Source organism: Panicum virgatum, chromosome 9K (assembly GCF_016808335.1).
Source record: "Panicum virgatum strain AP13 chromosome 9K, P.virgatum_v5, whole genome shotgun sequence".
NCBI lineage: Eukaryota > Viridiplantae > Streptophyta > Magnoliopsida > Poales > Poaceae > Panicum > Panicum virgatum.
In genome coordinates this window covers 17,889,614-17,912,752 of record NC_053144.1, presented here as the reverse complement: position 1 = coordinate 17,912,752, position 23,139 = coordinate 17,889,614, and the positions used below count along the sequence as shown (strand labels likewise).

Here is a 23,139-nt window from a genome sequence, read left to right as displayed (position 1 = left end):
ATATAACCCTCGTCTCCACGCAGCGTCTGCACTTGTGCAGTTGTGCCTCACTCAACGGAGCAAACAAAGCATCGGTGAAGTAGTGCCCAGGTGATCAAACCAAATCTTCGATCATACCGCGTCCTTCAATCTGCAAAGCTCAGCTCCGATCTTCCGCACCAGCAATGGCGGCGGTTCGGGGATCGGTGAAGGGGAGCCCGAGTCCGTCGCGAGAGGTCCTCGCCTTGTTGCCCGGCGACGACGGGAGGGTCCCGAGAGGCTACGTGCCCATGGTGCTCGTCGGCGGCGGCGAGGAGCGGCGGATCATGGTGCGCGTCGAGATGCTCGGGGAGCCATGCATGGCGGCGGTTCTGGAGATGGCCGCGCAGCAGTTCGGGTACGGCCAGCGAGGCGTGCTCAGGATCCCCTGCGGCGCCGACCGGTTCCAGCAGATGCTCGGCGTGGCATGCGAAGCTAGATAGATGATGAGTTGCATGTACAGACGCAAGCATTTGTGCTGCAGAATTGGTTCATTCTTTGATTTGAATTTCTCAGTGTACAGATGCAGTAGATCATATTTCATGGATTCGTTTTTATCTCTGAAGGTTGCGTGTAAATGTTGGTAGTACTCACTGATTCCAGAAGAGATTTGCGAAGCCAAATCGTGAGGCGGGATTATCCCTATTCCATAGATAGATACATCAGAAATGAACTCGAAAAATACAGCAAAAAAGAGAGAGAATGCTACAGAAGGGGGTTTTAGTTTGAAAGTGTTTCTATCATTTCCATAGCTCCTCCATTGGGATCCCGCGCTCCTCTGAGACGTCTTTGAACTGCCTCATCATCTGCGTCGCCTTGATGGTAGCTCTCGCATTGTTCAGGGGGTTCTTGCTCCGCAGCTGCTTCCCCAGAGCATTTTCAACCCCAGCCATCTCCAGCACAACCCTCACAGCCCCACCAGCAATGACACCAGATCCAGGGCAAGCAGGCCTCAGCATAACTCTGGCTGCTCCAAAGTCCGCATCAGCTCTGTCCATGTTGCAGGAAGAGACAAGAGATAACAAATGTTCAGAATTGCAGTAATATGAGAATTGCAGTTTATAAATCCCAGCTGTCATAGTAAGGATGACATGCTGCATGCTGTCTTTTCAGCATATGGCTATATAAATTATCCATGTTGCTGACAGTTGCATTCGCTCAGCTGGTTTACCAATGTGCTCTGCTCAATGGGTAATGTGGCTGAAAAAAGGGAAACCTCAATCGAACAATTCATATGCACAAGAGAAACAAATAGTAAAGAAGTACTTCCAGACTTCCAAGCTCTACTGTTTCTAAATAGTTTATGTCACTAACCCTAACCAGAACGTACTATTTTAGATGGGCAAGTTGCAAACACCATCTCTTTTTTCATAGATGGAATTGCAAACGCTAACTGGTCTAGGTACATGCTTCTAAGGGTCCATGTGGCATTAAAATGGCATACAAGAATCTCTTCTGGTAGACCAGATATTTTGGCATTTGGCTAGCAGCTTCTTCCTAGAAGAAGTTGCAAGCATTGAATAATAAATCCATTTGCCATTATTTGATTTGCCCAGTAGTATATAGATTATATAGATTTTTGCATAGCAGCTTGAGAAATAAGGACCAGGCAGCAGCAACAAGCGATTCTAGATCAACGTCAAAATGCTGAAGTAAATTGAAATATAACTCCCATTACTTTCTGAAATGGGGCATATTGAAACATACAAAACAACCTTGTAACATTATTATTTTATCATTTACGCGAGATCCAGAGTTATTTTTCCAAGAAAAAGACCACCAACAATGGGGACAGAATTTTCATGTTTAACTTTTGACAAAAAAAAGGACAAACGGTTACAGCCACTGTTTAGAAATAGCTAAAGCAAATATAATGCAGTGCAATGTTGCAAAAAAAAATACAACCACTGCTTAAAAAAATTTCGCATTTCAGGAAACTTCTTCAGAGAATTGCCAACAAAATATAACTGACCCGAATTAATGTTACCAGCACAAAAGATAAAAAAACAGTGCGAAAAAATTGAAATAGAAAGATGTAGAGACCTTTCCTAGCAAGGGACTTTGGTCACTACTATCTTACAAGCAACCTGTAGCTTTATCTTTCACAATTTTTATGTGCAGTTAAACTACATAGAAACGGTTGCCTTTTAAATGCCAACTGTATTATCTTTTTCAGCCATTTTCCCAATGACCACCTAAAAAAGCTACTAATATTCAATTGATTGCAAGTAAACTTCATGAAGCCACATAACATGCAGGGCATGCTAATCCAAAATAAGCAACTAAAGAAGACATTCTATATATCTTATCCACACAAAGAACATTCGGACCACAGAAAGGAGACACAGCTTCAGTATATGCGCTGAATGGAGTTTCTGGCAACTTAATAAATACAAATTTGTGAAGGAAAGTTCGCAGGTGAATTTACCATCCAACTTGATGAAACAAAGGATACATTAAAATGAAAATCATTGCCTATATTAGAATATGAACATCAGGACAATTTCCCTAATCCTCATCAGGCTCCAAATAGCCACATTGTTTCAAGAATAGCACTACAATAGTTAGGAGCAACCTATTGTATCCAGTTCTTGCGCAAATTAGAGCATGTTTGTTGTACAGGTGAAACCACCTCGATTCTATAAACTGGTAAGCACAATTATCATCGAATATACAATGTTCAAATCATCAGTGTCAGGAACTAGGAGTCGGAAATTCTGGGACAAAATGAAGCTTAACTGCTTAGTAATGCTGGACGGCTATCAATGTGACTGACCTGTGCGGGAAGGTGGAGTACTTGGTGAGCGGCACCGTAACAAGATTGCGGCGGCCGTTCATGGCAGCCTTGGTGATGGCCTCGGTGACCTCCTTGGCCTTGCCCACGCCGACCCCGACGTGCCCCTTCATGTCGCCGACGACGACGATGGCGCGGTAGGAGAGCTGCCTCCCTCCCTTGACGACCTTGGTGACGCGGTTGACCTGCACGACGCGCTCGCTGAAGTCGTCGTTGGGGCGCTGCTCCCGGTCCATGTCGATGGGGTCGACCACCTTGACCTCGAAGACGTTGTTCCCCAGCACGGTCTCGCCGCTGAACGCCGGCCCGTAGAGCGACTCGTACGCCGCGGCCACGTCCTCGGGGGACTCCGGCGGGAGCTCGTCGAACGCCGCGGGCTCCACGTAGCCCTCGGGGGGCGCCGCGAACTGGAACTCGGCCGAGGACACCGGCTCCGGCCGCGGCTTCTCGTCCTCGTCCTCGTCCTCCTCGTCCCCGGCGGCGGCGGATTCCTCGGACTCCTCCGCCTCGCCTTCCTCCTCGGGGCCGGATTCGTCCCAGGAGGAGGCCCTGGGGACGGGGACGAGGAGGAGGCGGCGGGAGGCGGAGAGGAGGAGGGGTTGGGGGCGGAGGCGGAAGCGGAAGCCGAGGGGGAGCGATGGGAAGGGTGCGGTCGGTATGGGGGTGGTGGGTGAGATGGTGGCCATGGCCACGGCGGTGGCGGTGCTGGCGGTGGCCGCCATTTCGGAGGGGGGCGCCCCGGCGAGGGAGGAGGGGAGGGGGGAGGCGCCGGCGGGTGAAGTATTGCGGGGGGATGGGAGCGGCCGTTGCCCAGCTTATCCCTTCGTTATCCGGTGTTCGGACAGGCAACCTTGTTGGGCCACCTGGGCCGGACTAGTTATGTTCGGCTACGAATCGGCCCGTGCGCCCGTGGCAAAAATAAAAGAAGTTGGAGAATCGAGTTTCAGTATGTACTGAAATTCAGTAACGGGAAAAAAATAAAGGATGGATATCTATCAAACTTATATAGTTGGTCCCCGCTACAAAGCATTAAATGCTATTTCTCTATATAAGTTTTATAGATTTCTCTCAATCTTCATGCAGCCACATCACCCTAATTGTTTGGTGCGTCAGATGTAGCATGGTGTCTTCATCTGGACCGTTGGATGTTGTCTCTCCAGTTAATTTCCCACTTAAGTCACTGTTGCGAGCACCCAAGAAAATGGCAGCGTGCAGCACCCACCTTGGCAAAAAGCACCATCGCGAAGTAATATATTTATTCTTCTTCATCAATTGATCCAAGTCCTTCTCCAGCAATTGATCCAAATCCAGAGGTAAAAACTACTGTAAAATAAAAAAAAATTGGGCCGAACCCCGGGCCACGGCCCGGGTGGCCCGGGGTGTGCATCCGCCCCTGGGTGGAGGGAGATGTGAGAGGCACGGCGGCCAGTTGGAGGGAGAGGGGCATGAAGATAAGAGGGTGGAAGTATTTACATAAAAAATAAATAGGCTATTAACGGGTCAAATCGTGGCAATCTATTAGTTGTGTCGTGTTCGGATTTGTACTGCGTGCTGAAATTCCAGTTCAGACTCCGTGCTGAAATTCCAGTTCAGACTCCAGACACGACACAATAATCAATGATCATGCTAGGCCGGCACAGGCACTAACGTGCTGTGTGAGGTTAGGCGTTTTAGTGTCGTGGCTAAAGTGGTCCATTTGGGCATTTGGGCACGGTCTATTTGGCCATTTATGTGCGCAGCCAAGAGACCAAGAGACACGTAGCTGCCATTCTATTCAGAGGACATTTGCAGCCTCGACTCAAGGTTTTTTTTTTTTGCAAATTTTATAAACCTGGTCAGTTGAAGTTCAGCTTAAGATAAACTAAAATGTATGGGACGTAGAGCAATGTTTGTTACTGATGTGTTAGTGGCGGCCGATTTGTTGCTATATCCATGGTTAACGGTTTTTCTTTGGAAGGAGTGATTTAAGGATTAAGGAATGCCTCTGTGCGTACTCCGTATTCCTCTGAACTGATTGACCGCCCACTTCTCCCATCCTACCCGTCCGGAATCTCGCCGGACTTTCTTCCGACGCCGCTATCTAGAGGTGCGCGCCGCCTCCGCTGTTTCACCTGCCGTCGCAGCTACATTTCTCCATTTCCTACTCGTTTGCATTTTCCATCTTGACTAGAGAGTTTCTCTTATCTTTGATTATTCTTTGCGCAGGCATGACATGGCGCCGCCGCAGATCGACAGGGCCGAATCGGACGCCGTCCTCCAGGAACTGCGCCGCCGGGAGGACGAGGACGACTGCGAGAACTTCCACCACTACGAGCTGGACGCCGAGCACCGCCTCAAGAATCTCTTCTGGGCCGACGTCGACTCCCGCCTCGGCTACCTCTTCCACGGCGACGTCGTCGTCTTCGACACCACGTACCGGACCAACAATTACGGCATGCCGTTCGTCCCCTTCGTCGGGCTGAGCCACCACCGCACTCCCACGCTCTTCGGCTGCGGCATCATCTCCGACCAGTCCCTCGACTCGTGCGTCTGGCTGCTGCGCGTCTTCCTGACGCCCGTCCACGAGAGGCCCAAGTCGGTGATCACCGACGGCGGCGACGCGGTGGTCGCGGCCGTCAAGATCGTGCTCCCGGACTCCAACCACCGGATCTGCTCGTGGCACGTGGAGCAGGCCATCGAGGAGCACCTCCACGGCGCGTCGACCCGGAACGAGTTCAGGTCCCTGATGTGCGACGCGTGCTCCCCGGCGGCGTTCGAGGAGCGGTGGTACGGATTCATGGCGAAGCACCGGACCGCCGGGAACCAGCGCTGGCTGGACGGCATGTTCGTCCACGACAAGTTCTTCCTCGGTATGGCGAGCGACCAGAGGGCGGAGTGCCTCGCCACGCGCCTGCACACGGGCCTCCACGGGGCCATGTCGCTGCCCGACCTGCTGCGGCACGCCGACGCCTGCGCCTACGGCCTGCGCCGCGACATCGCCGCGCTCGACGCCGAGGCCGACCGGTCCCGGGTGGAGCTCACCACCGGGCACCGGCGCCTGGAGGAGAGCGCCGCGCGCTGGTTCACGCCGGCCAACTTCTACCTCCTGCGCGAGGAGATCAAGATGATCGACAGCTTCGAGGTCGTGGAGGCGATGGCCAGGGGCCACCCGACGTTCGGGAAGAAGGTCTACACGGTGGTGTTCAGGCAGCGCCGGGGCGTGCTCTTCCACGTGGAGTGCTCCGCCGGCGAGGCCGTCAGGTGCAGCTGCCGGAAGATGGAGCGCGAGGGCCTCCCCTGCCGGCACATCCTGTGCGCGATGCGCCACAACGGCTCGTCGCGGATACCGGACTGCTGCGCGCTGGGGCGGATGCGGCGGCGCGGCGACACCAAGTCCGAGAGGCTCGACGAGATGGAGGAGCTGGGGCGCCAGGTGTTCGACCTGGCCTCGGAGGACGCCCATGAGTTCAAGGAGTTCTTGGAAGGCTGGCTGGATGACAGGAACGCAGGCCTTCGCGGCTCCGGCGCCATTGATGTAGTGGACAGCAACGCTGCAGAGGACGCGGACAGCGTCACGCCAGAGGCAAAGAAGACGAAATTGATCGAGGGCTGAGGTGCGGCACACGAGAGAACTCGGTGCGGGCTGAATGCGTTCCATCCTTGCATCTAGTTATTCATTTGTGCTTGATTTTTTTTTCTTATCTCAGTAAGTCAAATAATTTTATTAATGTTTGGAATTCAGTGAAAAAGTTGTCCCTATGAATTCAATCGGTAAGAGTTGTAGGGTATCGAATTTATACTCAAACTCAACTGAATTATTAGCAAGTAGAACTATCCTTTCTTCGTGATCTTAATTTAGCCCCAAATATTGACGCCGTGAAAACTGCAGAATACAATTACATTGCACGGCTGATGACTCTTGTGGAGTCAAGAGGATCACTGAGCTTCACCAATTCAAGATGTCATCACTTTCCTAGCTTGTTCTATCGAAGCGACGTACCAAGAGATGCACGGCAACAAGGCACGTACGTTCAGCCATTATCGTTCTCGCCGCCTTCAACACAGGGGGCGGCCACGCGTGGCCTCTGGTGGCTGCGCACGCGCGCGAGGCCGGCGCGCGGCGAGGACGGCGAGAGCGATGAGCACGGGGAGCGTTGTTCAGACAGACGGCTGCTGACGGCCGGGACCAGAGGCGGCGCATCTCCGGTGGGGCATGGGATGGGATGGAGCGACGAATAGGAGCAGACGAGTCGGCGGGAGAGCTTTGTGCGTGCGCCATGCCGGCCGTCGCGCCGCCCCGGCCGCGTCGCGGTCGCCCCCCTCCCCCTCCGCCTCCAGCTGCCCCACCACAGGAGCGCAGCGGTGGCTACATGCAAGAGGGCGAGGCTCCGAGGTGCTCAAGGGGAAGGAGACGGCAGCTAGGGACGCCCTGAGTGCGGCGGCGCTCCGGCGAGCCGCGCAGGAGGACGCCCCAAGGGTGGACTGTATCTGACGGGGTGGACGGTATTTCAAATGCCGTCCACCCCTGGGGTCGTACCGTCCGTCCGATGAGATTTGTGCGGACGAGGTTGAGACTTGAGAGCGCCGCAGGGGCTGTCTCCCTCGTCAGGCGCAGCAGCAGATGGCCACGGTGAGCTTCCGCGCCCTTTGCCGTCGACGGTCTCCGCGGCGCTCTGCAGCATCGAATCGTCGCATGGAGAATCGAATCGTCAGCATGGCCGAACAGATTCAGCGCGGCACGCAGTCCGTCATCTGTGAACACGTTGCTGCACGCCACGTCCATCATCCACGGCTGCACACCACTAACGTCGACTGGCCATTGCAGCGCCGTTTCTGACCGCCCTCCGCATGCCACGCCCATCATCTTCCTCGCCGGTGCGAGGACGAGGACGCAGCGCCGAGGTCATGAGAGAGCATTCTGCGCGCCATGCCGGCCAGCCGCGCCCAGCAGCAGCCTGTCGCTCGCAGCCGACCCCTACGCCTCCACACCAGGCGGCGCACGATAGGAAGGGGACGGAAGCGACGGCCGCCCTGAGCGCGGCGCCGCGGCGGCGCTCCGGCTTGCCACGGACGACCCAAAGGGTGGACGGTGTTTGGGATACCGACCGGGTGGACGGTATTTGAAATACCGTCCACCCCTGGACACATACTGTCCGTCCGATTTGGCGTGTGCGGTCGAGATTGGAAGCATAGCGGGGGCGTCTTCCTCGCTAGGGCCCAGGGGCGCGCGGCAGCTGGCCGGCGGCCGCGGTGGAGCGGCGGCACAGGAGAACCAGCGGTTGGCCCGCTTCGGTGAAAAGGCGGCGACGGCGGGCGGTGTGGACGGAGGAGGCGCGGCCGGACATGTTCGTTGGAATGCTGCACTGGTACCCAACGAAGCCTGGTGCTTGTCCCGGTGCCGCGCGGCGCGCGACCGCGCGCACTGGACGCACCGCCTGAACTGGAGGCGACCGGAAGCGGACAGCTTGCGGGAATCGGCAGGAGCCACGAGCCTTTCCGCAACGCGGGCGCGGCGGCACGGATATGGCCGAGAGCCCGAGACGCGGCGGCGCCCTGGGCAGCCACGGCGTGCGGCATGGAGCAGAGGAGGGCCATCGATTTTTCCCGCGACCCCTGCGGCCGTCGTCGTCGTTTGATCACCTTTGTTGCGTGCAAGATGCAGCGGCCCGAGGCTGTCAGGATGACAGGGAGGGTCTCCAGGGGCAGCCGGGGCGCGGCGGTGCTCCGGCGAGCAGCGGCATCAAGCGGCCGCGGTGCTTCCTGCGACGACTGTGTTTCAGATACCGTCCGCCCCCTGGGTAGCTAGCAGCCGTCCGATCCCGCTTCTGCGGGCCAGATTACGCGAATCATCGCACGAGACGTCTTCCTCGTCGAGCTCTGACGGTCCTCCAGAGGCCGTGCGTGAGTCCGTCCGCGCAGGGGAAGCAGAGGCCTGCTCGCCTGCTCACTTAGTGCCGGGGCGAGGGTTGACGGCGGCGGCGATCCCACAAGTGCGCTTTGTAGAGATGTCGCAGCCACTCAGCCTCGGCGCGGGCCTGGTTCCGCCGCCTCCGGGTGCTCTTGTCGCCACCATCCATCCAGGTTCGTCGTTGAAATATCCAGGTTCGCCATGAGCTTTGAAATCCTTCCGTCTGGTCTGTACATGAGTGAGCAGACGAATTAGAAAGTGTCAAAGCCTGGAGTTTCTGTAGCCGATCAAGAACAAATCCTCTGTACAAGTTGCACCTTCAGAGAAGCAGCGTGTGTGGATATTGGCAGGCATCTGAAAAATTTCATGACTGTGGCTATAATTCACAGCGGCGCTAAGGAAGATGGAGTAACTGTACAGACTTTGAAGGATACGAGACTCTGAAGGTTCACCAATGGTCGAGGCAAAAATTGGCAGCAAGACATGCCTGACATTCAGGGTCAGTGTTATCTCTGGAAATAAAAAAAAATACTGATCAAACCAAAATAAATGAATGCCCAGGTAGCCAGACTCGGTATTGATCGTTTATGCTATATAAGCTCTTCTACCCTAGTCTTGGATTTTGAACAGCTCCGTCAAGAAAGAGGCTATATGAAGAATCTTATGGGAACCAATCACAATTACTCGATATTGTGCAAATAGCCAAAATAATAATAATAATCTTTCAGTCCAACGAGCATGATGTTCTTAAAGCATCCTATTTGCCGATCATCTTTTTTTAGCTCAAGCATCTGCTACCCATAGGCGAGTTATTATTTGATTCTCCAGTAATTCATGAATTGACACTTTGTAAATTAAACTGGTATTTTTCATCTTACCCTATATGATTTAGGAATATTGTGGGGCTACATATTTTTGTGCGGCTACATATTTTTCATCTTATATAATTTAGGAATATTGCTTTTCTGTTTCTATCACTTTTCCTTGATGCAGAGTTTATTTTCAGCTGTCTTTAAGATCCGACAAACCGAGCATCAAGGAACTTTGTGGGCAGACTCTGCTCCAGCAATTCACTAAAAAATCACAACTTGTGTCACTTTTGATATGAACTTTTCCATAACCATCAGAAATATACAAATATATAACATTGCAAAATGGTAAGAATGCCACTTCCACTGAGCGCGAATCCGACCCACTTCCACTGTCATCATTAGCAATAAATGCGATTTCAAGCACGCAGAGGTGGTAAAAACTGCATCGGGTCTCCACGAGACTACAGCAACGTGTTAGACTCTTTAGATCGACTAGGAGTAGATCGGCGGGATCTTACTTTAACTGAGGAAGACCTCGCTGGTGGCCGCTGCCGTTGCCTTCGCAGGTTCGTTGGTGAAGCTCTGCGCACGGGCAGCGACGGTTGATGTAGCAGGTCACCGGAGTCGTAGGGGGCGACGGGCTCGCGGTGGCGATAGTGGCGCAGGGGCGGTGACGTCCTCGCTGTGTCGAGGACGGTGGCTCGGTAGGCTTCCCGCCGCAACAGCAGCCCCCTCTCTAGATCGGGTTAGGGTTTTGGATGGTGGGAACACTGTGGCGGCCACGAACCTCATGTCCTGTGCCGTAGTCCCCACCTCCTCTATATATGGCACTGCGCGACGGGGCCCACCAGCCGTCTATTGGGCTGGGCGTCCCCGATCAGGACGCGAGTCAAGGTTGGCCCAGTCGTTGGACTGGCCCGGTGGAGATCAATACTAACATTCTCCCCCTTGATCTCATCTTTGTACTTTAAAATTTCTCAATTTGAACTTAACTCTTTACTTTCTCTTTAGTTGCTTTGTTATTGGCCTCATCTCATTGCAGATTCAGTACGTAGAGCGTGCCTCATCATGACGGTTATTAGTTACTGTCAGACTAAACAGCCACAATGTACCTTTCTGTATTGAAACAAGACCTTAACCTTTCTTTGGGCCCTTTAGTAATCCAGAAATCGTAGGCCTCCCGTAAAACCCATGTCGACTTGGGCGGTTGGCCTTTGGTAAGCGGATCCGCAAGCACTTGCATGATACTTTGGTGCTCCATGATTTCATATGATTCTGGATTTTCTCCTTTGCAACATATAACCCATTGTCAATGTATTTGGCAGCACACTTGACATGTTGCAATAAGAGTGAAAACATTCGAATGGTATATTGCTGTTGTCAACCATTATCAATTCCGGGTAATGGTTTTCTTAACCATTTTGCCTGTCCTGTAGCCTCATATAATGCCAAACTTTGGGTACACAACCCAACTTTTGGGTACACAACCCATAAATCACAACTATTTTGCTTTGGAGCTTTTCCACAATAAAAGTCCAAGCGCGAGTGTTAGCTACTATTGTGGGCTTCACTAATCATCTCGCCAATACTTAATTCCTTTTACTCACATCCTTTTGAGAGTACATGTTCCTTTCTTACTTAGCATGAGGCTGACAATGTTTTGCAAAATTGCAAAACATTCTATAACTCCATTCCAGTGATCTATTGCTGGACTGGACTTCTGCCAAAATATCCCGGATACTTGCACTATGTCAGGGTAAATTCTTTTGAGCACTAATTTTGCTTCCAACAGCTGAAGCACATGGAACCTTTTTCTTTTGATCGATCATATAACGGTTCCTGGAATTCTGAAAATTCCAAAACTATTACCCTTGACAATAGGACAGGCGTAGGCTTACTTGCATGTATACCATATTTCTTTAGAATTCTTTTCTAAGTATACTCTTTGCGATAGTCCTAATACCCCTTTTTCTTTTATACCAGTGAATTTCCATTCCTCGAGCGAATGGGTATTCACTGAGATTTTTTTTATCTAAATTAGAGGTTATAATAACCTTCTTCTTTGAACTTTGCGGGAAAGGTATTTCCCATCTTTGAACTTTGCATATTTGCAATTGTCATTTTGCATTGACCTTTACTTAAAACCCAACTTTTCTTTATTCTCATAAAACTTTAGATACTACTATTCTATGATCTAATATCATCAAGTGGTATCGCAATATTCTTTTCTTTTCACAACAAAACCATTTGGTTATGTCATGTATATACTTTCTTGTGCAAATCTTCGTCGGGAGATATTGCTCTAACATCCATCTGATGCAATTTAAAAGCAGTATGCCATTAATTGCATTATGATTTTAAAAGAATCCTTTTATGAGACCGAATAAAATGTCTCATTATAACTTATTCTTTTCTTTGCTCAAAACATTTTGCCATAAGTCGTGCTTAGCAACTTTTCTTTTCCCTCCGGAGTCACATTTCAATCTTGTAGACCTATTATAGCCTACTGTCTTGGCTCCATTAGAAACTTATTCCATGTTCCAAAATAAATTTGGAACTTTTAGGTCTCATTATATCTTCTATTGCTTCTTGCCACGTCGATGAATGAGACAACTCAATTTATGACATTCATACAACGTGAAAACATATGTTGAGACAATTTCAGTGCTTGAATCATAGGAGCGAACATACAGTCCCACTTCTTTTCAAGCCTTAGTTCTTGACATACTTTACTCCCCTAGATTATCTCATCTATTGCAAAGATGGAATATCTTCAAACTTTTGTTTGGGTTTGTTCTTTACAAGCCTCGGTTCAGTTTTTACAAGCCTCGTAAGGTGCTTCAAGCACCACCTTTTTCTTTTTCGGTTGATTTGAGGCTTAACTATATTTTCTCCCTATTTGGAGCTGAAAACTCTAGAAATTTCACTTACTTTATTGTTGGGGTATTAATATTATGACCGTTGTACTCCCTTCTCGGTCGGTCATATTCACTTTAATAGATCATCTTTGCTTTTAAAAATGCATCGCATTTAACTTTGCGGGGAAATTCTCTCTAAATTTTAATCTTTCTTGTCTTTCTAATCTTTCTCCCCCTCGAAATATGGCACAAACTTTGCTGCCATAATTTTGAAACTATTTTTAACACTTGTGAACGAGGAGCATTTCATTACTAGAACTTTATTCATATGATCAAGTCATACAAAATAATGAGAGTACTATTTCCTCGTTTCTTTTCAAGAGCTCCTCAGAGTTCTTGATTTGTTGCACTTTCAAGAACTCATCAAGTCCTTCATTTTGCTATATTTTTGCAAGACATTCTTGCAATATTGGTTAGCATACAACTTTCTTTTGTCCTTCGATTCTTTTAAAGTCACTATTCAACATGTCACTATAATAGTGCATGATAATTGCTGGGATAGCTTTAAAAGTTCCTCCAGACTTCTTTTCTTTTATGTGATACTCAAGTAACACATGAGTCATCACAACTTTTCCTGTCATGCAGGATATAAGTGACACAAGTGCCAAAAACTTTTCCAACATGCGGTATAAAACTTGAAAGGCATTTGCAACGCATGTTTAATTCAACGTTGGTCAAATTTAACGTGCGTCAAACTCATTTCAACCATTATCTTTACTGTTGAAGGACAAGGAAAAAACATAATATAGTGATAAAACTTTGGTCACAATGACTAAAATATGCACATATACTTTCTTTTCTGATTAAATCTTCTCGTTGGTTCCAATTTAATCAGAAAATTTAACGAATTACAATATTCGCAAAACTTTAGTGAGAGAAACCAAAAACTTTTCGAAAACAGTTGCATCTTTTTTCCATATCAACTAAAAATCATAATGGAACAATCACTTTTCTTTCTTAACCTCAACTATACAGCTGAGTAACCTCAAAACTTTATCTGTAGGGTTGATCGGAATCAACTTTTGTCTGTTAATTTCTCTCTACTTGGGAAGAACTGTATATCTTAATTTAACGTTGGTCAAAATTAAAACATACAACTTTCCTTTACTTTCAATTCTATATCACCGTTGGGCAGAAATAGAACACATGACTAGAATAAAAATTATAATATTGCCATCATCAACTTTGGTCAGAAAATGACAACATCATAATAAACTTGACACTTACAGTGGAAAAATGGCAAAAAAAAATGCCAAAATATTCTTTCTTTGACATACAACAGCGGAAGCTTTTCCTAACCTTAAACACAGAGGCTCCTTTTTCCCACAGGGAAAAACTCATCTGAGTCTACCCTTTTTTTTATTATTATTATTGCAGCGGAAAACTTTTCTTTCTTTTCAGAAGCAATTCTTTGTCTTTCTCTTTTCTCTAAAAAAATTGATCATTCTGATGCAAAAAATCTGAGATTTATCATTGAACTTAAAATTATAATATTGTTATCATCAATGTTGGTCAAAAAATAACAATATCATAAATTAACTTTAAACAAATATTCTTTTGACTTTTCTATTTAAATTTTCCCGTTGGTTCCAATTTAAATAGAGGATAAAACTTTTACTTTGCAGCGGAAACTTGACAAATACATTTATTCATAAGCATATTTGTACTCATATACTCTCTAAACAATTTATTCCGTTAATTCAAAATTGAATAGAGAGTCAAAACTGTATGGAACTAATCAAAAAAAAAAATTGCATCTGAAATGAGAAAACTATTTACCAAAACCTTTCGGCCCATCTCAGCACCTGCTTTGGCCTGCTCGCGCTTCAGGCTCAAGGCCCAGCAGACAGCAGCTCGGCCCGCTTACTGCTGCTGCACGCGCGCGGGCCAGCGGCCCAGCTCGCTCGCGCACGGCCCATCTCGGCCCACGCTCGGAGATCCGGTCCGGCCGCCACCAGCCGTCGGATTGCATCCAACGGCCGCGCGCCGATTCCGGTGGAACAAAAACCGGCGGCCGGCACATCTCCCCCTGAACCCTAGTTTCGTTTCTCCTCCTTCCTTCTCTCTGTAGACCGAGCGGCGGCGGCCACTGCGTGGCCTTGCCCGTGTCGGCGGCTCGCCGGCGATGGTAAGGAGCGGCGCCGCCGGCACATGGCCGGGGTCACCCTCTTCTTTCCCTTTCTCTCTAGCACGGGGCGGCGGCCATGGATGATGGATGGCCGGGGAAAAATAGCGGCGCCGCCGCTGGCCCGCGCTGGCGACGGTGAGGAGCGCGCGGCCAGCTCATGGCCGCGGTCCTCCCCTTTTCCTCTCTGCTTTCTTTCCCCTCCCCTTCTTCCTAGCCTCGCACCGAGCAAGAACGGAAAACCGCCCACGGCGCCCAGGGAGGGAAATGGCGGCGCCGCCGCTGCAGGCCCACTCGCCGGCTCGCACTTTCGCCCTCGTGCGAGGGCGCCGCCGTCGAGCGGCCTTGCTGCGGTGCGAAAGCCTGCGTGCCTCGCGGCGGCTCGGTTCCTTTTCCACTCCGTGACGGTACAAACGCCGACGAACCAGCGCCTCTTGAGGTGTTCCCGCACGGCCACGGCTGGCGGTAGCCCTGGCGGCGAAAACCCTGGTAAGTCTCCGCTGCCTCTATTCTTTGGCTAGGGTTACGGTTTGCAACCTTTTTCGATCCAAGATCGATTGTCTCTTTGTCTGATGACTTTGTTCTTTCAATTCGTTGCCGAATCCTCTTTCCCAATTCGATCTACTCTCTAGATTGGCTCTGATGCCATTGTTAGACTCTTTAGATCGACTAGGAGTAGATCGGCGGGATCTTACTTTAACTGAGGAAGACCTCGCTGGTGGCCGCTGCCGTTGCCTTCGCAGGTTCGTTGGTGAAGCTCTGCGCACGGGCAGCGACGGTTGATGTAGCAGGTCGCCGGAGTCGTAGGGGGCGACGGGCTCGCGGTGGCGATAGTGGCGCAGGGGCGGTGACGTCCTCGCTGTGTCGAAGACGGTGGCTCGGTAGGCTTCCCGCCGCAACAGCAGCCCCCTCTCTAGATCGGGTTAGGGTTTTGGATGGTGGGAACACTGTGGCGGCCACGAACCTCAAGTCCTGTGCCGTAGTCCCCACCTCCTCTATATATAGCACTGCGCGACGGGGGCCCACCAGCCGTCTATTGGGCTGGGCGTCCCCGATCAGGACGCGAGTCAAGGTTGACCCAGTCGTTGAACTGGCCCGGTGGAGATCAATACTAACACAACGTCCCCTCCATCTCCCACGAGCTCGGACGCCGTCGTCTCCCCCGCGGCTGGAACGAGTGCGCTCCCGCTCGCTGCCCGTGCCCATGGACCCGCGGAACGGCTTCTGCCCGGCGACGAGGACGTTCCGCAGCCTGCGCCCGCCGATCGCGCTCCCGCCGGAGGACGCGCCCGTCTCCTTCCCGTCCTTCGCCCTGTCCCGCCTCCCCTCCAAGGTTTTAAATCGCCGGCTAAGACGTTTAGCGGCAGAGCTGCCGTTACAGCATTTAGCGGGCTATAGCCGGAATTTAGCGGGCTATAGCCGGCTTTAGCGGGCTAAATACCATAGCGGCCGCCCTCTCTGGAAGCTATAGCGGTCTATAGCGGAAGCTATAGCCGGCTATTTAAAACCTTGCTCCCCTCCCCGCTCCCCGCGCACCCGGCCTTGGTCGACGCGTCCACCGGCGCCGCGCTCTCGTTCCCGGCGCTGCTCGCCCGCGTCCGCTTCCTCGCCGCCGCGCTGCGCGGCGCGCTCGGCGTCGCCGGGGGCGACGTCGCGCTCGTCCTCGCGCCGCCCAGCCTGGACGTCCCCGTGCTGTACCTCGCGGTGCTGTCCCTCGGCGCCGCCGTGTCGCCGCTCAGCCCGCTGTCCACGGCCGGCGACGTCGCCCGCGCCGTCGGCCTGTGCCGCCCGTCCGTCGTCTTCGCCACCGCCGCCACCGTAGGCAAGGTCCCCGCGGCCCGAACGAAGCTGACCGTCGTTCTGCTCGACTCGCCGCGGTTCGAGTCCTTCCTCCACGGCCACGAACCGGCGGAGGCGGACGGCGGGCCACCGCCGGTCGAGGTGCGGCAGTGCGACGTGGCGGCGATCAGCTACTCGTCGGGGACGACGGGGCGGACGAAGGCGGTGGCGCAGTCCCACCGGCGCCTCATCGCGACGTCGCTGCAAGTCCCCTCGGCGCGGCCGCGGGCGCCCGGCGGGCACGTGGTGACGCTCCTGGGCGTGCCCATGTTCCACTCGTACGGCTTCCACATGCTGATGCGCGGGGTCGCGGCGGCCGAGACGACGGCCGTGGTCACCGCGCCCCGGGGCGGCGCGGCGGCCGTGCTGGCCGCGGCGGCGAGGTGCCGGGCCACGCAGATGTTCGTGGCGCCGCCGGTGGTGGTGGCCATGGCGCGGGGAGGGGGAGGCGTCGGCGGTGGCCCGGAGGGGTTCCCGGACCTCGTCCGGGTCGACTGCGGCGGCGCGCCGCTGAGCACCGCCGCGGCGTCGACGTTCCAGGAGAGGTTCCCCGACGTCGAGCTGTCGTTGGTAAGTGTTGCCCCCCACTTGGACGGATAATTTTGCGTAGAGATTGGCACTACGCGTCAGAAGGCAACACGTACGCATGCTCGCTTCTTTAATTTCCACCTTGCGCACGAGGATCGCGACGGAAATCTCTTTGTGGTTTTTCTATTTGGGAGTGGAAGTTCCCTTTGTCGTGTGGCTCCGCGTTTCGAACTTTTGGTGGTTGGCGCCAGGCAGCAACATTCACGTGGCGACCGACACAGGACACCTCTGGTGCGGGAGTGGGCAGCATGTGTTTAACCCGTTAAAAACTTTCGAAACTAGTGTTTTTTGAAAGATCATCCTTTCAAAAATAGTTACTGTGATTTGTCCTTTAAAAGAGTTACAGGCATTTGTCTTTTAAAAAAGTTACTGGATTTGTAATTTGTAATCGCCATCATACATCTTAACATAATTTTTACAATGTTTTTTAGGGGAATATAATATTTACAATGTGGGCACATACTATCTACTAAAAGAATATTGGCCATGGGTTTGTATGGGATATATTCTCTTAATGTCTAGACAAGTACTAGAAAGGAACATAGGCACCAAGCGATGAAGCGAACATGCACATTAGCGTTTGAGGGCTAGCTGAGGGGTTATGAACCATGGCTGGCACACTCTCTTTACTATTTGTATAATAATAAACCTTTGATGTGGTCTACAAATTAACCACAGGCATTAGGATCAACTGAGGGTGGCGTGACATCAAAGATGATTGGTCATCAGGAATGTCGTCGAATAAAATCAACAGGGCGACTATTTAGTGGTGTTGAAGCCAAAATTGTTGATGTTATTAGTGGCGGACTCTTATCAACCAATGAGCATGGGGAATTATGCATCCGAAGCCCTAATGCCATGCTAGGTAACCACATCACCATTTTATCTACTTATATTTGCATCATATATCTGTTTATCTTTTACATTTTGAGTATAGAGATGGAACAATAAGGTTCCACATCACAACATTAATTTTGTTCCAAGTGCAATCAAGAGTCCAAATAAAATAGTTGTTAAAGAGAAGGCACTCAACTCTAGTAAGGTATTCTAAGGAATATTAAATATGATTATTGTTTCATGTATATCACACATAAAATAGTTTTAATTAATTACATCATTTATTGAAATATTTATTTGTAGAACTTAATATATCTCCAAAGCAAGGAAACAAATACATCTCTCACAACAATGTCCAGTTTCAATGCTAATATAAGAATGGTGTACAAGAATGCTAAAAGTTTAATTGTAATAAATTTGCTGCACTAATTTTATTATTTTTATGAATATTATATTTATGTATATCAGATGGTAATATGTATTATGTGTCCTTGTGTTTTTATAGTATTATAGTTAGTTGATGAGTAATCATGGTCACACATTTTCTCTAGTTTTATGAATATAATGCTATTTTTTGTTTAATCATGACACACCTTTATCAATAGATCATCAATTGCAAAAGTTTTTCACCTAAATTTAAAATGCAATTAAAAGTATGATATGGCATCCACATAATGATCCATTATAACATCATACAACATAGGCAATAAACAAAGATAGCTACACAGAAAAAATAGTATCATAAAACAAAAAGAAATATCAGGTTATATCCTAATTCATTGCACTTTATGAATAATCATTAGAGAACATCATGGCAATTTAAAATATAATGAGGCAAATAATTATAAGCAAGTTTTTTATCATAAGTTTTAAAGTAATGATTGAATATTGATTAATTATTACCAACAACTTGATTGGATTTTTCTTTCTATATTAATCATATAGGATATGTCGGAGGTAACGAGACAAGAATTTCTGCATTTGACTCTGATGGCTGGCTTAAAACTGGTGACCTATGCTATTTTGATGAAGATGGCTTCCTTTACGTAGTTGATAGACTAAAGGATCTCATTAAGTACAAAGCATATCAGGTATTTAACATGTTTCTCTTTTTTTTCATAATTAAGTTGCACTGATACCGTCAACACATTTTTGTGCCCTAATATGCAATACTGTCGATTTCTACATAGGTTGCACCAACAGAGTTAGAGGATGTGCTACATTTGATTCCAGGGATATTTGATGCCGCAGTTGTCCCGTACGTTTTCTTATATACCACTAAACAAATGATCTGCACAATGTTTATGTTTCATAAACCATTTGAACCATATATTTTTATTTCATGGTAAGGTATCCTAATAATCATATAATGTTTCAATATATTTTTGTTGAAAACTGAGATAGCCAATCACTAATGATGATTGCATTAACACTAAAAATGTTCTATAAGACAAAAATCTATAATACATCCATCAGAACAAAACAAAATATTTAGTTATTTATTTATATTATTTGAAATTGATAAATTGTATATATATATAAAGATAGTTTCATACCAAGTCAACCTAATTTCACACTAAGTGAACACATATCCAATCATATCAAGGTGTCTATGGACCCAATATGTGTATATACTATACAAATAGGATGGGGTTAATTAAGAATGTTGTCTAAGAGTTACCAATTGTTTGTTGTTTCCAACATTACATGTTTGTGAGGTTCAAATTTACTCCATGTACTTGCATATAGATACCCAGATGAAGAAGTAGGACAATTGCCAATGGCATTTGTCGTAAGACAAAATGGGAGCAATAACCTTACAGAAGACCAAATAATGGAATTCGTTGCAAAGAAGGTACATACGTTGGCAGCCTACAAATATCCCTTGATCACATATTGCATTAACTGCTGACTTGCATACGATATATTTCTACATGTGCTAATTGAATTAAGTTTTATTAGGTTGCCCCTTACAAGAAGATACGCAAAGTTGTTTTCGTTGATTCAATACCACGGTTGCCATCCGGCAAGTTGCTGAGGCGCGAGCTGCATAAACAAATCACACTTTCTCAAAGTACTAGCCGGTTGTAATACACACGAAGCCGCTTCGATCTAGTAACGGATGAGGCCAGCTGCGCGAGCAGTCAAAATCAATGCATCATGAGCAACAGATAGAATTCATGTACCCCTAAGTTGGGAAACGGGAGCGGAAATGCAGAATTACCATGATGTTGAAGTAGTATTTTGTTTTCTACTTTGTTAATATTATGGACACTTTATTACAACTTCTAAAAACATGTTTGGTGCGCATGGAAAAGTTACTCCAGCCTCAAAAGGCAACATTCTAAGTCAACGTCAAAGCTTTGCTTCCTTCTACAGATACTGCAAGTAATGACGCAGTAGTAGTAGAGGACTAGAGGAGTTTATCCTTGCCTATGTTTCCGGCCTTGCTGCCCGCGGCCGTGAGGAGTTTGAGCAATTGTGCTTCATCTCCACTCCGCACACACAGTGGCACAGCAGAGACCACCCTGCAGGCTGCAGCGGCGTGTGGTCTGCCACATGCGGAGTGAACTGTCACTAGCATTCCGAGGTGCATTAACGAAGCGAGGCCGCCCTTGAGTGCTCCCAACTCCAACGGCGAACCCATCTCTAATACCGGAGCCGCCCGTTCGATCTCTCATCGATCTCTCCACCTCCACGGCCGGGCAGCGGGCACCGACCGCGGCGCTCGTTGTCATCGTCATCATGGCCCTGAAGCAGCAGCTGCCGCGTCATTCACTGCTGCCGCTGCTGCTGCTGGCGCTCGCGGCGGTGCAAGCCGCCGTGCCGCCGCTGGAGGTGCAGCTGCAGGTCGGCTTCTACGCGCGGTCGTGCCCGCGCGCCGAGGCCATCGTCCGCCGCGTCGTCCGACGCCACGCCGCGCGCGACCGCTCTGTCCTCCCCGCGCTCATCCGCCTGCACTTCCACGACTGCTTCGTCAGGGTACACACGCTACGCACTCGTCGGAGACCATCTAATCCGCCGTGTCGCGTCGGCGTCGATCGCCGACCATCTCCAAGATTTCCCACCTCTGATGCCGAGTGCGTGCGTTTGGTCAGGGATGCGACGGCTCGGTGCTCATCGACAGCACGCCGGGCCGCCCGGCCGAGAAGGAGGCCCCGCCGAACCTGACGCTGCGGATGCTCGACGTGGTCGACGACGTCAAGGCGGCCGTCGAGGAGGCGTGCCCGGGCATCGTGCCGTGCGCCGACATCGTCGCGCTGGCCGCCAGGGACGCCGCGGCCATGGCGGGGAGGGTGCGCTACGAGCTGCCCACGGGGAGGAGGGATGGCACCGTGTCCAGCGCGGCCGAGGTGAACCTGCCGAGCCCATCCGTCTCGTTCGCCGAGGCCCTGTCCGCCTTCCGCTCCATCGGCCTCGGCCTCGTCGATCTCACCACCTTGCTAGGTTCGCACACCATGGGGTTCTGCCACTGCGGGCTCATCATGAACAGGCTCTACAGCTACAACAGCACCAGCCCGTTTGACCCGACCATGGACGCCGGCCTGCTTGCCGTGCTCCGGAGCCGGTGCCAGCCGCGCGTGGTGACGCCGCAGAACCAGTCGCGCGACGCGATCGTGCCGATGAACTTCGTCGCGTCGCTCGGCCCGTTCGGCCTCGACAACTCCTTCTACCCTAGCGTGCTCGCCGGGAGAGCCGTCCTGCAGATCGACCAGGAGCTCGCGTCCTCCGGCGCCGCCCGCCGGATCGCGGCCATGTTCGCGTCGCGACCGGGGAACTTCCGGGTGCAGTTCGCCAAGTCCATGGTGAAGCTGGGGGGCGTGAACGTCCTGACGGGGAAGCAAGGGGAGGTCAGGCTCAACTGTCGACGGTTCAACAGCTGATAGATGGTTGATCGTGTAGAGTCTGAAAATCTGATGGCACAACCTCAAGAGTTGAGTGTCAATGCAGAGAGTAGATAGTAAACTGTTAATCTGTTATGTTGTTCTCTATACATACATACATACATACATACATACATACATACATACATACATACATACATACATACATACATACATACATACATACATACATACATACATACATACATACATACATACATACATACATACATACATACATACATACATACATATACATATATATATAGTAGTACAATATAATGTAACAATGTTGGTTGATTGTTCTTGTGTTGATGTGCCGGATGACAAATGTTGGGAGCAGAACAATCGAGTTAATAAATTCATGATTTTTTATGATTTTCTTTGTAGACATAGACATGAGATGATTATGGACAATCTTTTTTATTTTTTTGAACGATAAGAATAGAGTACGAAGCTTTGAGAGTTTGTTTCTCCTATTGCAAGATAACCAATGTATTTGTTGCATGTAAAAGAATTTATCGAAGATATATAAAGCACCAAACTTAAAACGTATCTTCATAATGGGCTTATAATAATGATGAGCGCAAGTAGTTCTCAACTGCTAAATTTATCCCACTATATCCTGCTCGATCCTTTGTTCCAACCCAACCCACCATGAAACATGTGAAGATAGAGCATTTTTCTTTAATGTAGATGTTAATATTGTTTTTTTAAATGATGCTAATATGTTTTGCTATAAAGTAAGCTAGGTAAAACTAATAGAAGCATGACCTAGAACAAAAGTTAGTTTTGAGTAATTGTTAATGGGCTTACAGTGGTCTAGCACTCAAAAGAGCCCAAAACATCATATAGATGCGCTTGCGAGCCCCTCTAGAAATAAAGGTGGCAGCCCATTAAGCACAATATCTATGTTTCTATTTTCTTAAATTTTATATATGCTCAATAATAATCCTACTAAGCGGAGTTCATTCCAGCCTGAGATAGACAATACACAATCATGCATTATTAATTACAGACCAACAAGTAAAACAAAAGTGCTTTGGATCTATATTGAAGTGCTCAAAACATGTTTAGTGGTCTTAAACCGTAGTTTAAAGGTAAGGACCTAAATGCTGCAATGGAGGTATTGTGGCATTCGGAGCCATCGAGGGTAACATTGTACATGAACACTAGAAATGAAATGATATTAAATAAAAACACCATTATTTACACTTTTTTGTCATATCAAGAACTCAAGTAACCAGTACAATACCATACATTTATCTAGCAAGCCTAACAAGTATAATATCATAAATTTATCTACCAAGCCAAACAAGTATAATATCATATATTTATCAAGCAAGCCAAACAAGGATATTTTGAGGCAGCACAACCAGATACTCGTAATCATAGGATAATCATCTTATTCCATACTTTATTTCTGCCAAGTCACAC

General features: G+C 49.2%; 5 protein-coding genes across 5 annotated transcripts; 4 read left to right on the top strand and 1 right to left on the bottom strand.

Annotated features, from left to right (window-relative positions):
- Positions 1 to 20: 20 nt before the first annotated feature.
- On the top strand, positions 21 to 712 carry LOC120650535 (auxin-responsive protein SAUR71-like). Its single transcript, XM_039927688.1, has one exon. It carries the CDS (start codon positions 165 to 167, stop codon positions 459 to 461), a length of 297 nt encoding a protein of 98 aa, XP_039783622.1. The 5' UTR covers positions 21 to 164; the 3' UTR covers positions 462 to 712.
- LOC120650534 (30S ribosomal protein S5-like) lies at positions 557 to 3,591 on the bottom strand. Its single transcript, XM_039927687.1, has 2 exons — positions 2,795 to 3,591; positions 557 to 1,008 (listed from the first exon to the last, which is right to left on the bottom strand). The coding sequence occupies exons 1-2, from the start codon at positions 3,532 to 3,534 to the stop codon at positions 759 to 761; spliced, it is 990 nt and encodes a 329-aa protein (XP_039783621.1). The 5' UTR covers positions 3,535 to 3,591; the 3' UTR covers positions 557 to 758.
- Positions 3,592 to 5,024: 1,433 nt separating this feature from the next.
- Positions 5,025 to 6,404, top strand: LOC120647783 (protein FAR-RED IMPAIRED RESPONSE 1-like). The gene has a single exon (XM_039924625.1). The coding sequence runs from the start codon at positions 5,025 to 5,027 to the stop codon at positions 6,402 to 6,404; it is 1,380 nt and encodes a 459-aa protein (XP_039780559.1).
- A 1,910-nt stretch (positions 6,405 to 8,314) lies between these two features.
- On the top strand, positions 8,315 to 20,135 carry LOC120647782 (4-coumarate--CoA ligase-like 7). Its single transcript, XM_039924624.1, has 8 exons — positions 8,315 to 8,544; positions 15,614 to 15,868; positions 16,048 to 16,963; positions 17,660 to 17,846; positions 18,764 to 18,909; positions 19,009 to 19,076; positions 19,568 to 19,673; positions 19,781 to 20,135. The coding sequence occupies exons 1-8, from the start codon at positions 8,315 to 8,317 to the stop codon at positions 19,907 to 19,909; spliced, it is 2,037 nt and encodes a 678-aa protein (XP_039780558.1). The 3' UTR covers positions 19,910 to 20,135.
- Positions 20,136 to 20,563: 428 nt separating this feature from the next.
- LOC120647781 (peroxidase 57-like) lies at positions 20,564 to 21,702 on the top strand. Its single transcript, XM_039924623.1, has 2 exons — positions 20,564 to 20,800; positions 20,917 to 21,702. Exons 1-2 carry the CDS (start codon positions 20,564 to 20,566, stop codon positions 21,700 to 21,702), a joined length of 1,023 nt encoding a protein of 340 aa, XP_039780557.1.
- The last annotated feature ends 1,437 nt before the right edge of the window (positions 21,703 to 23,139 follow it).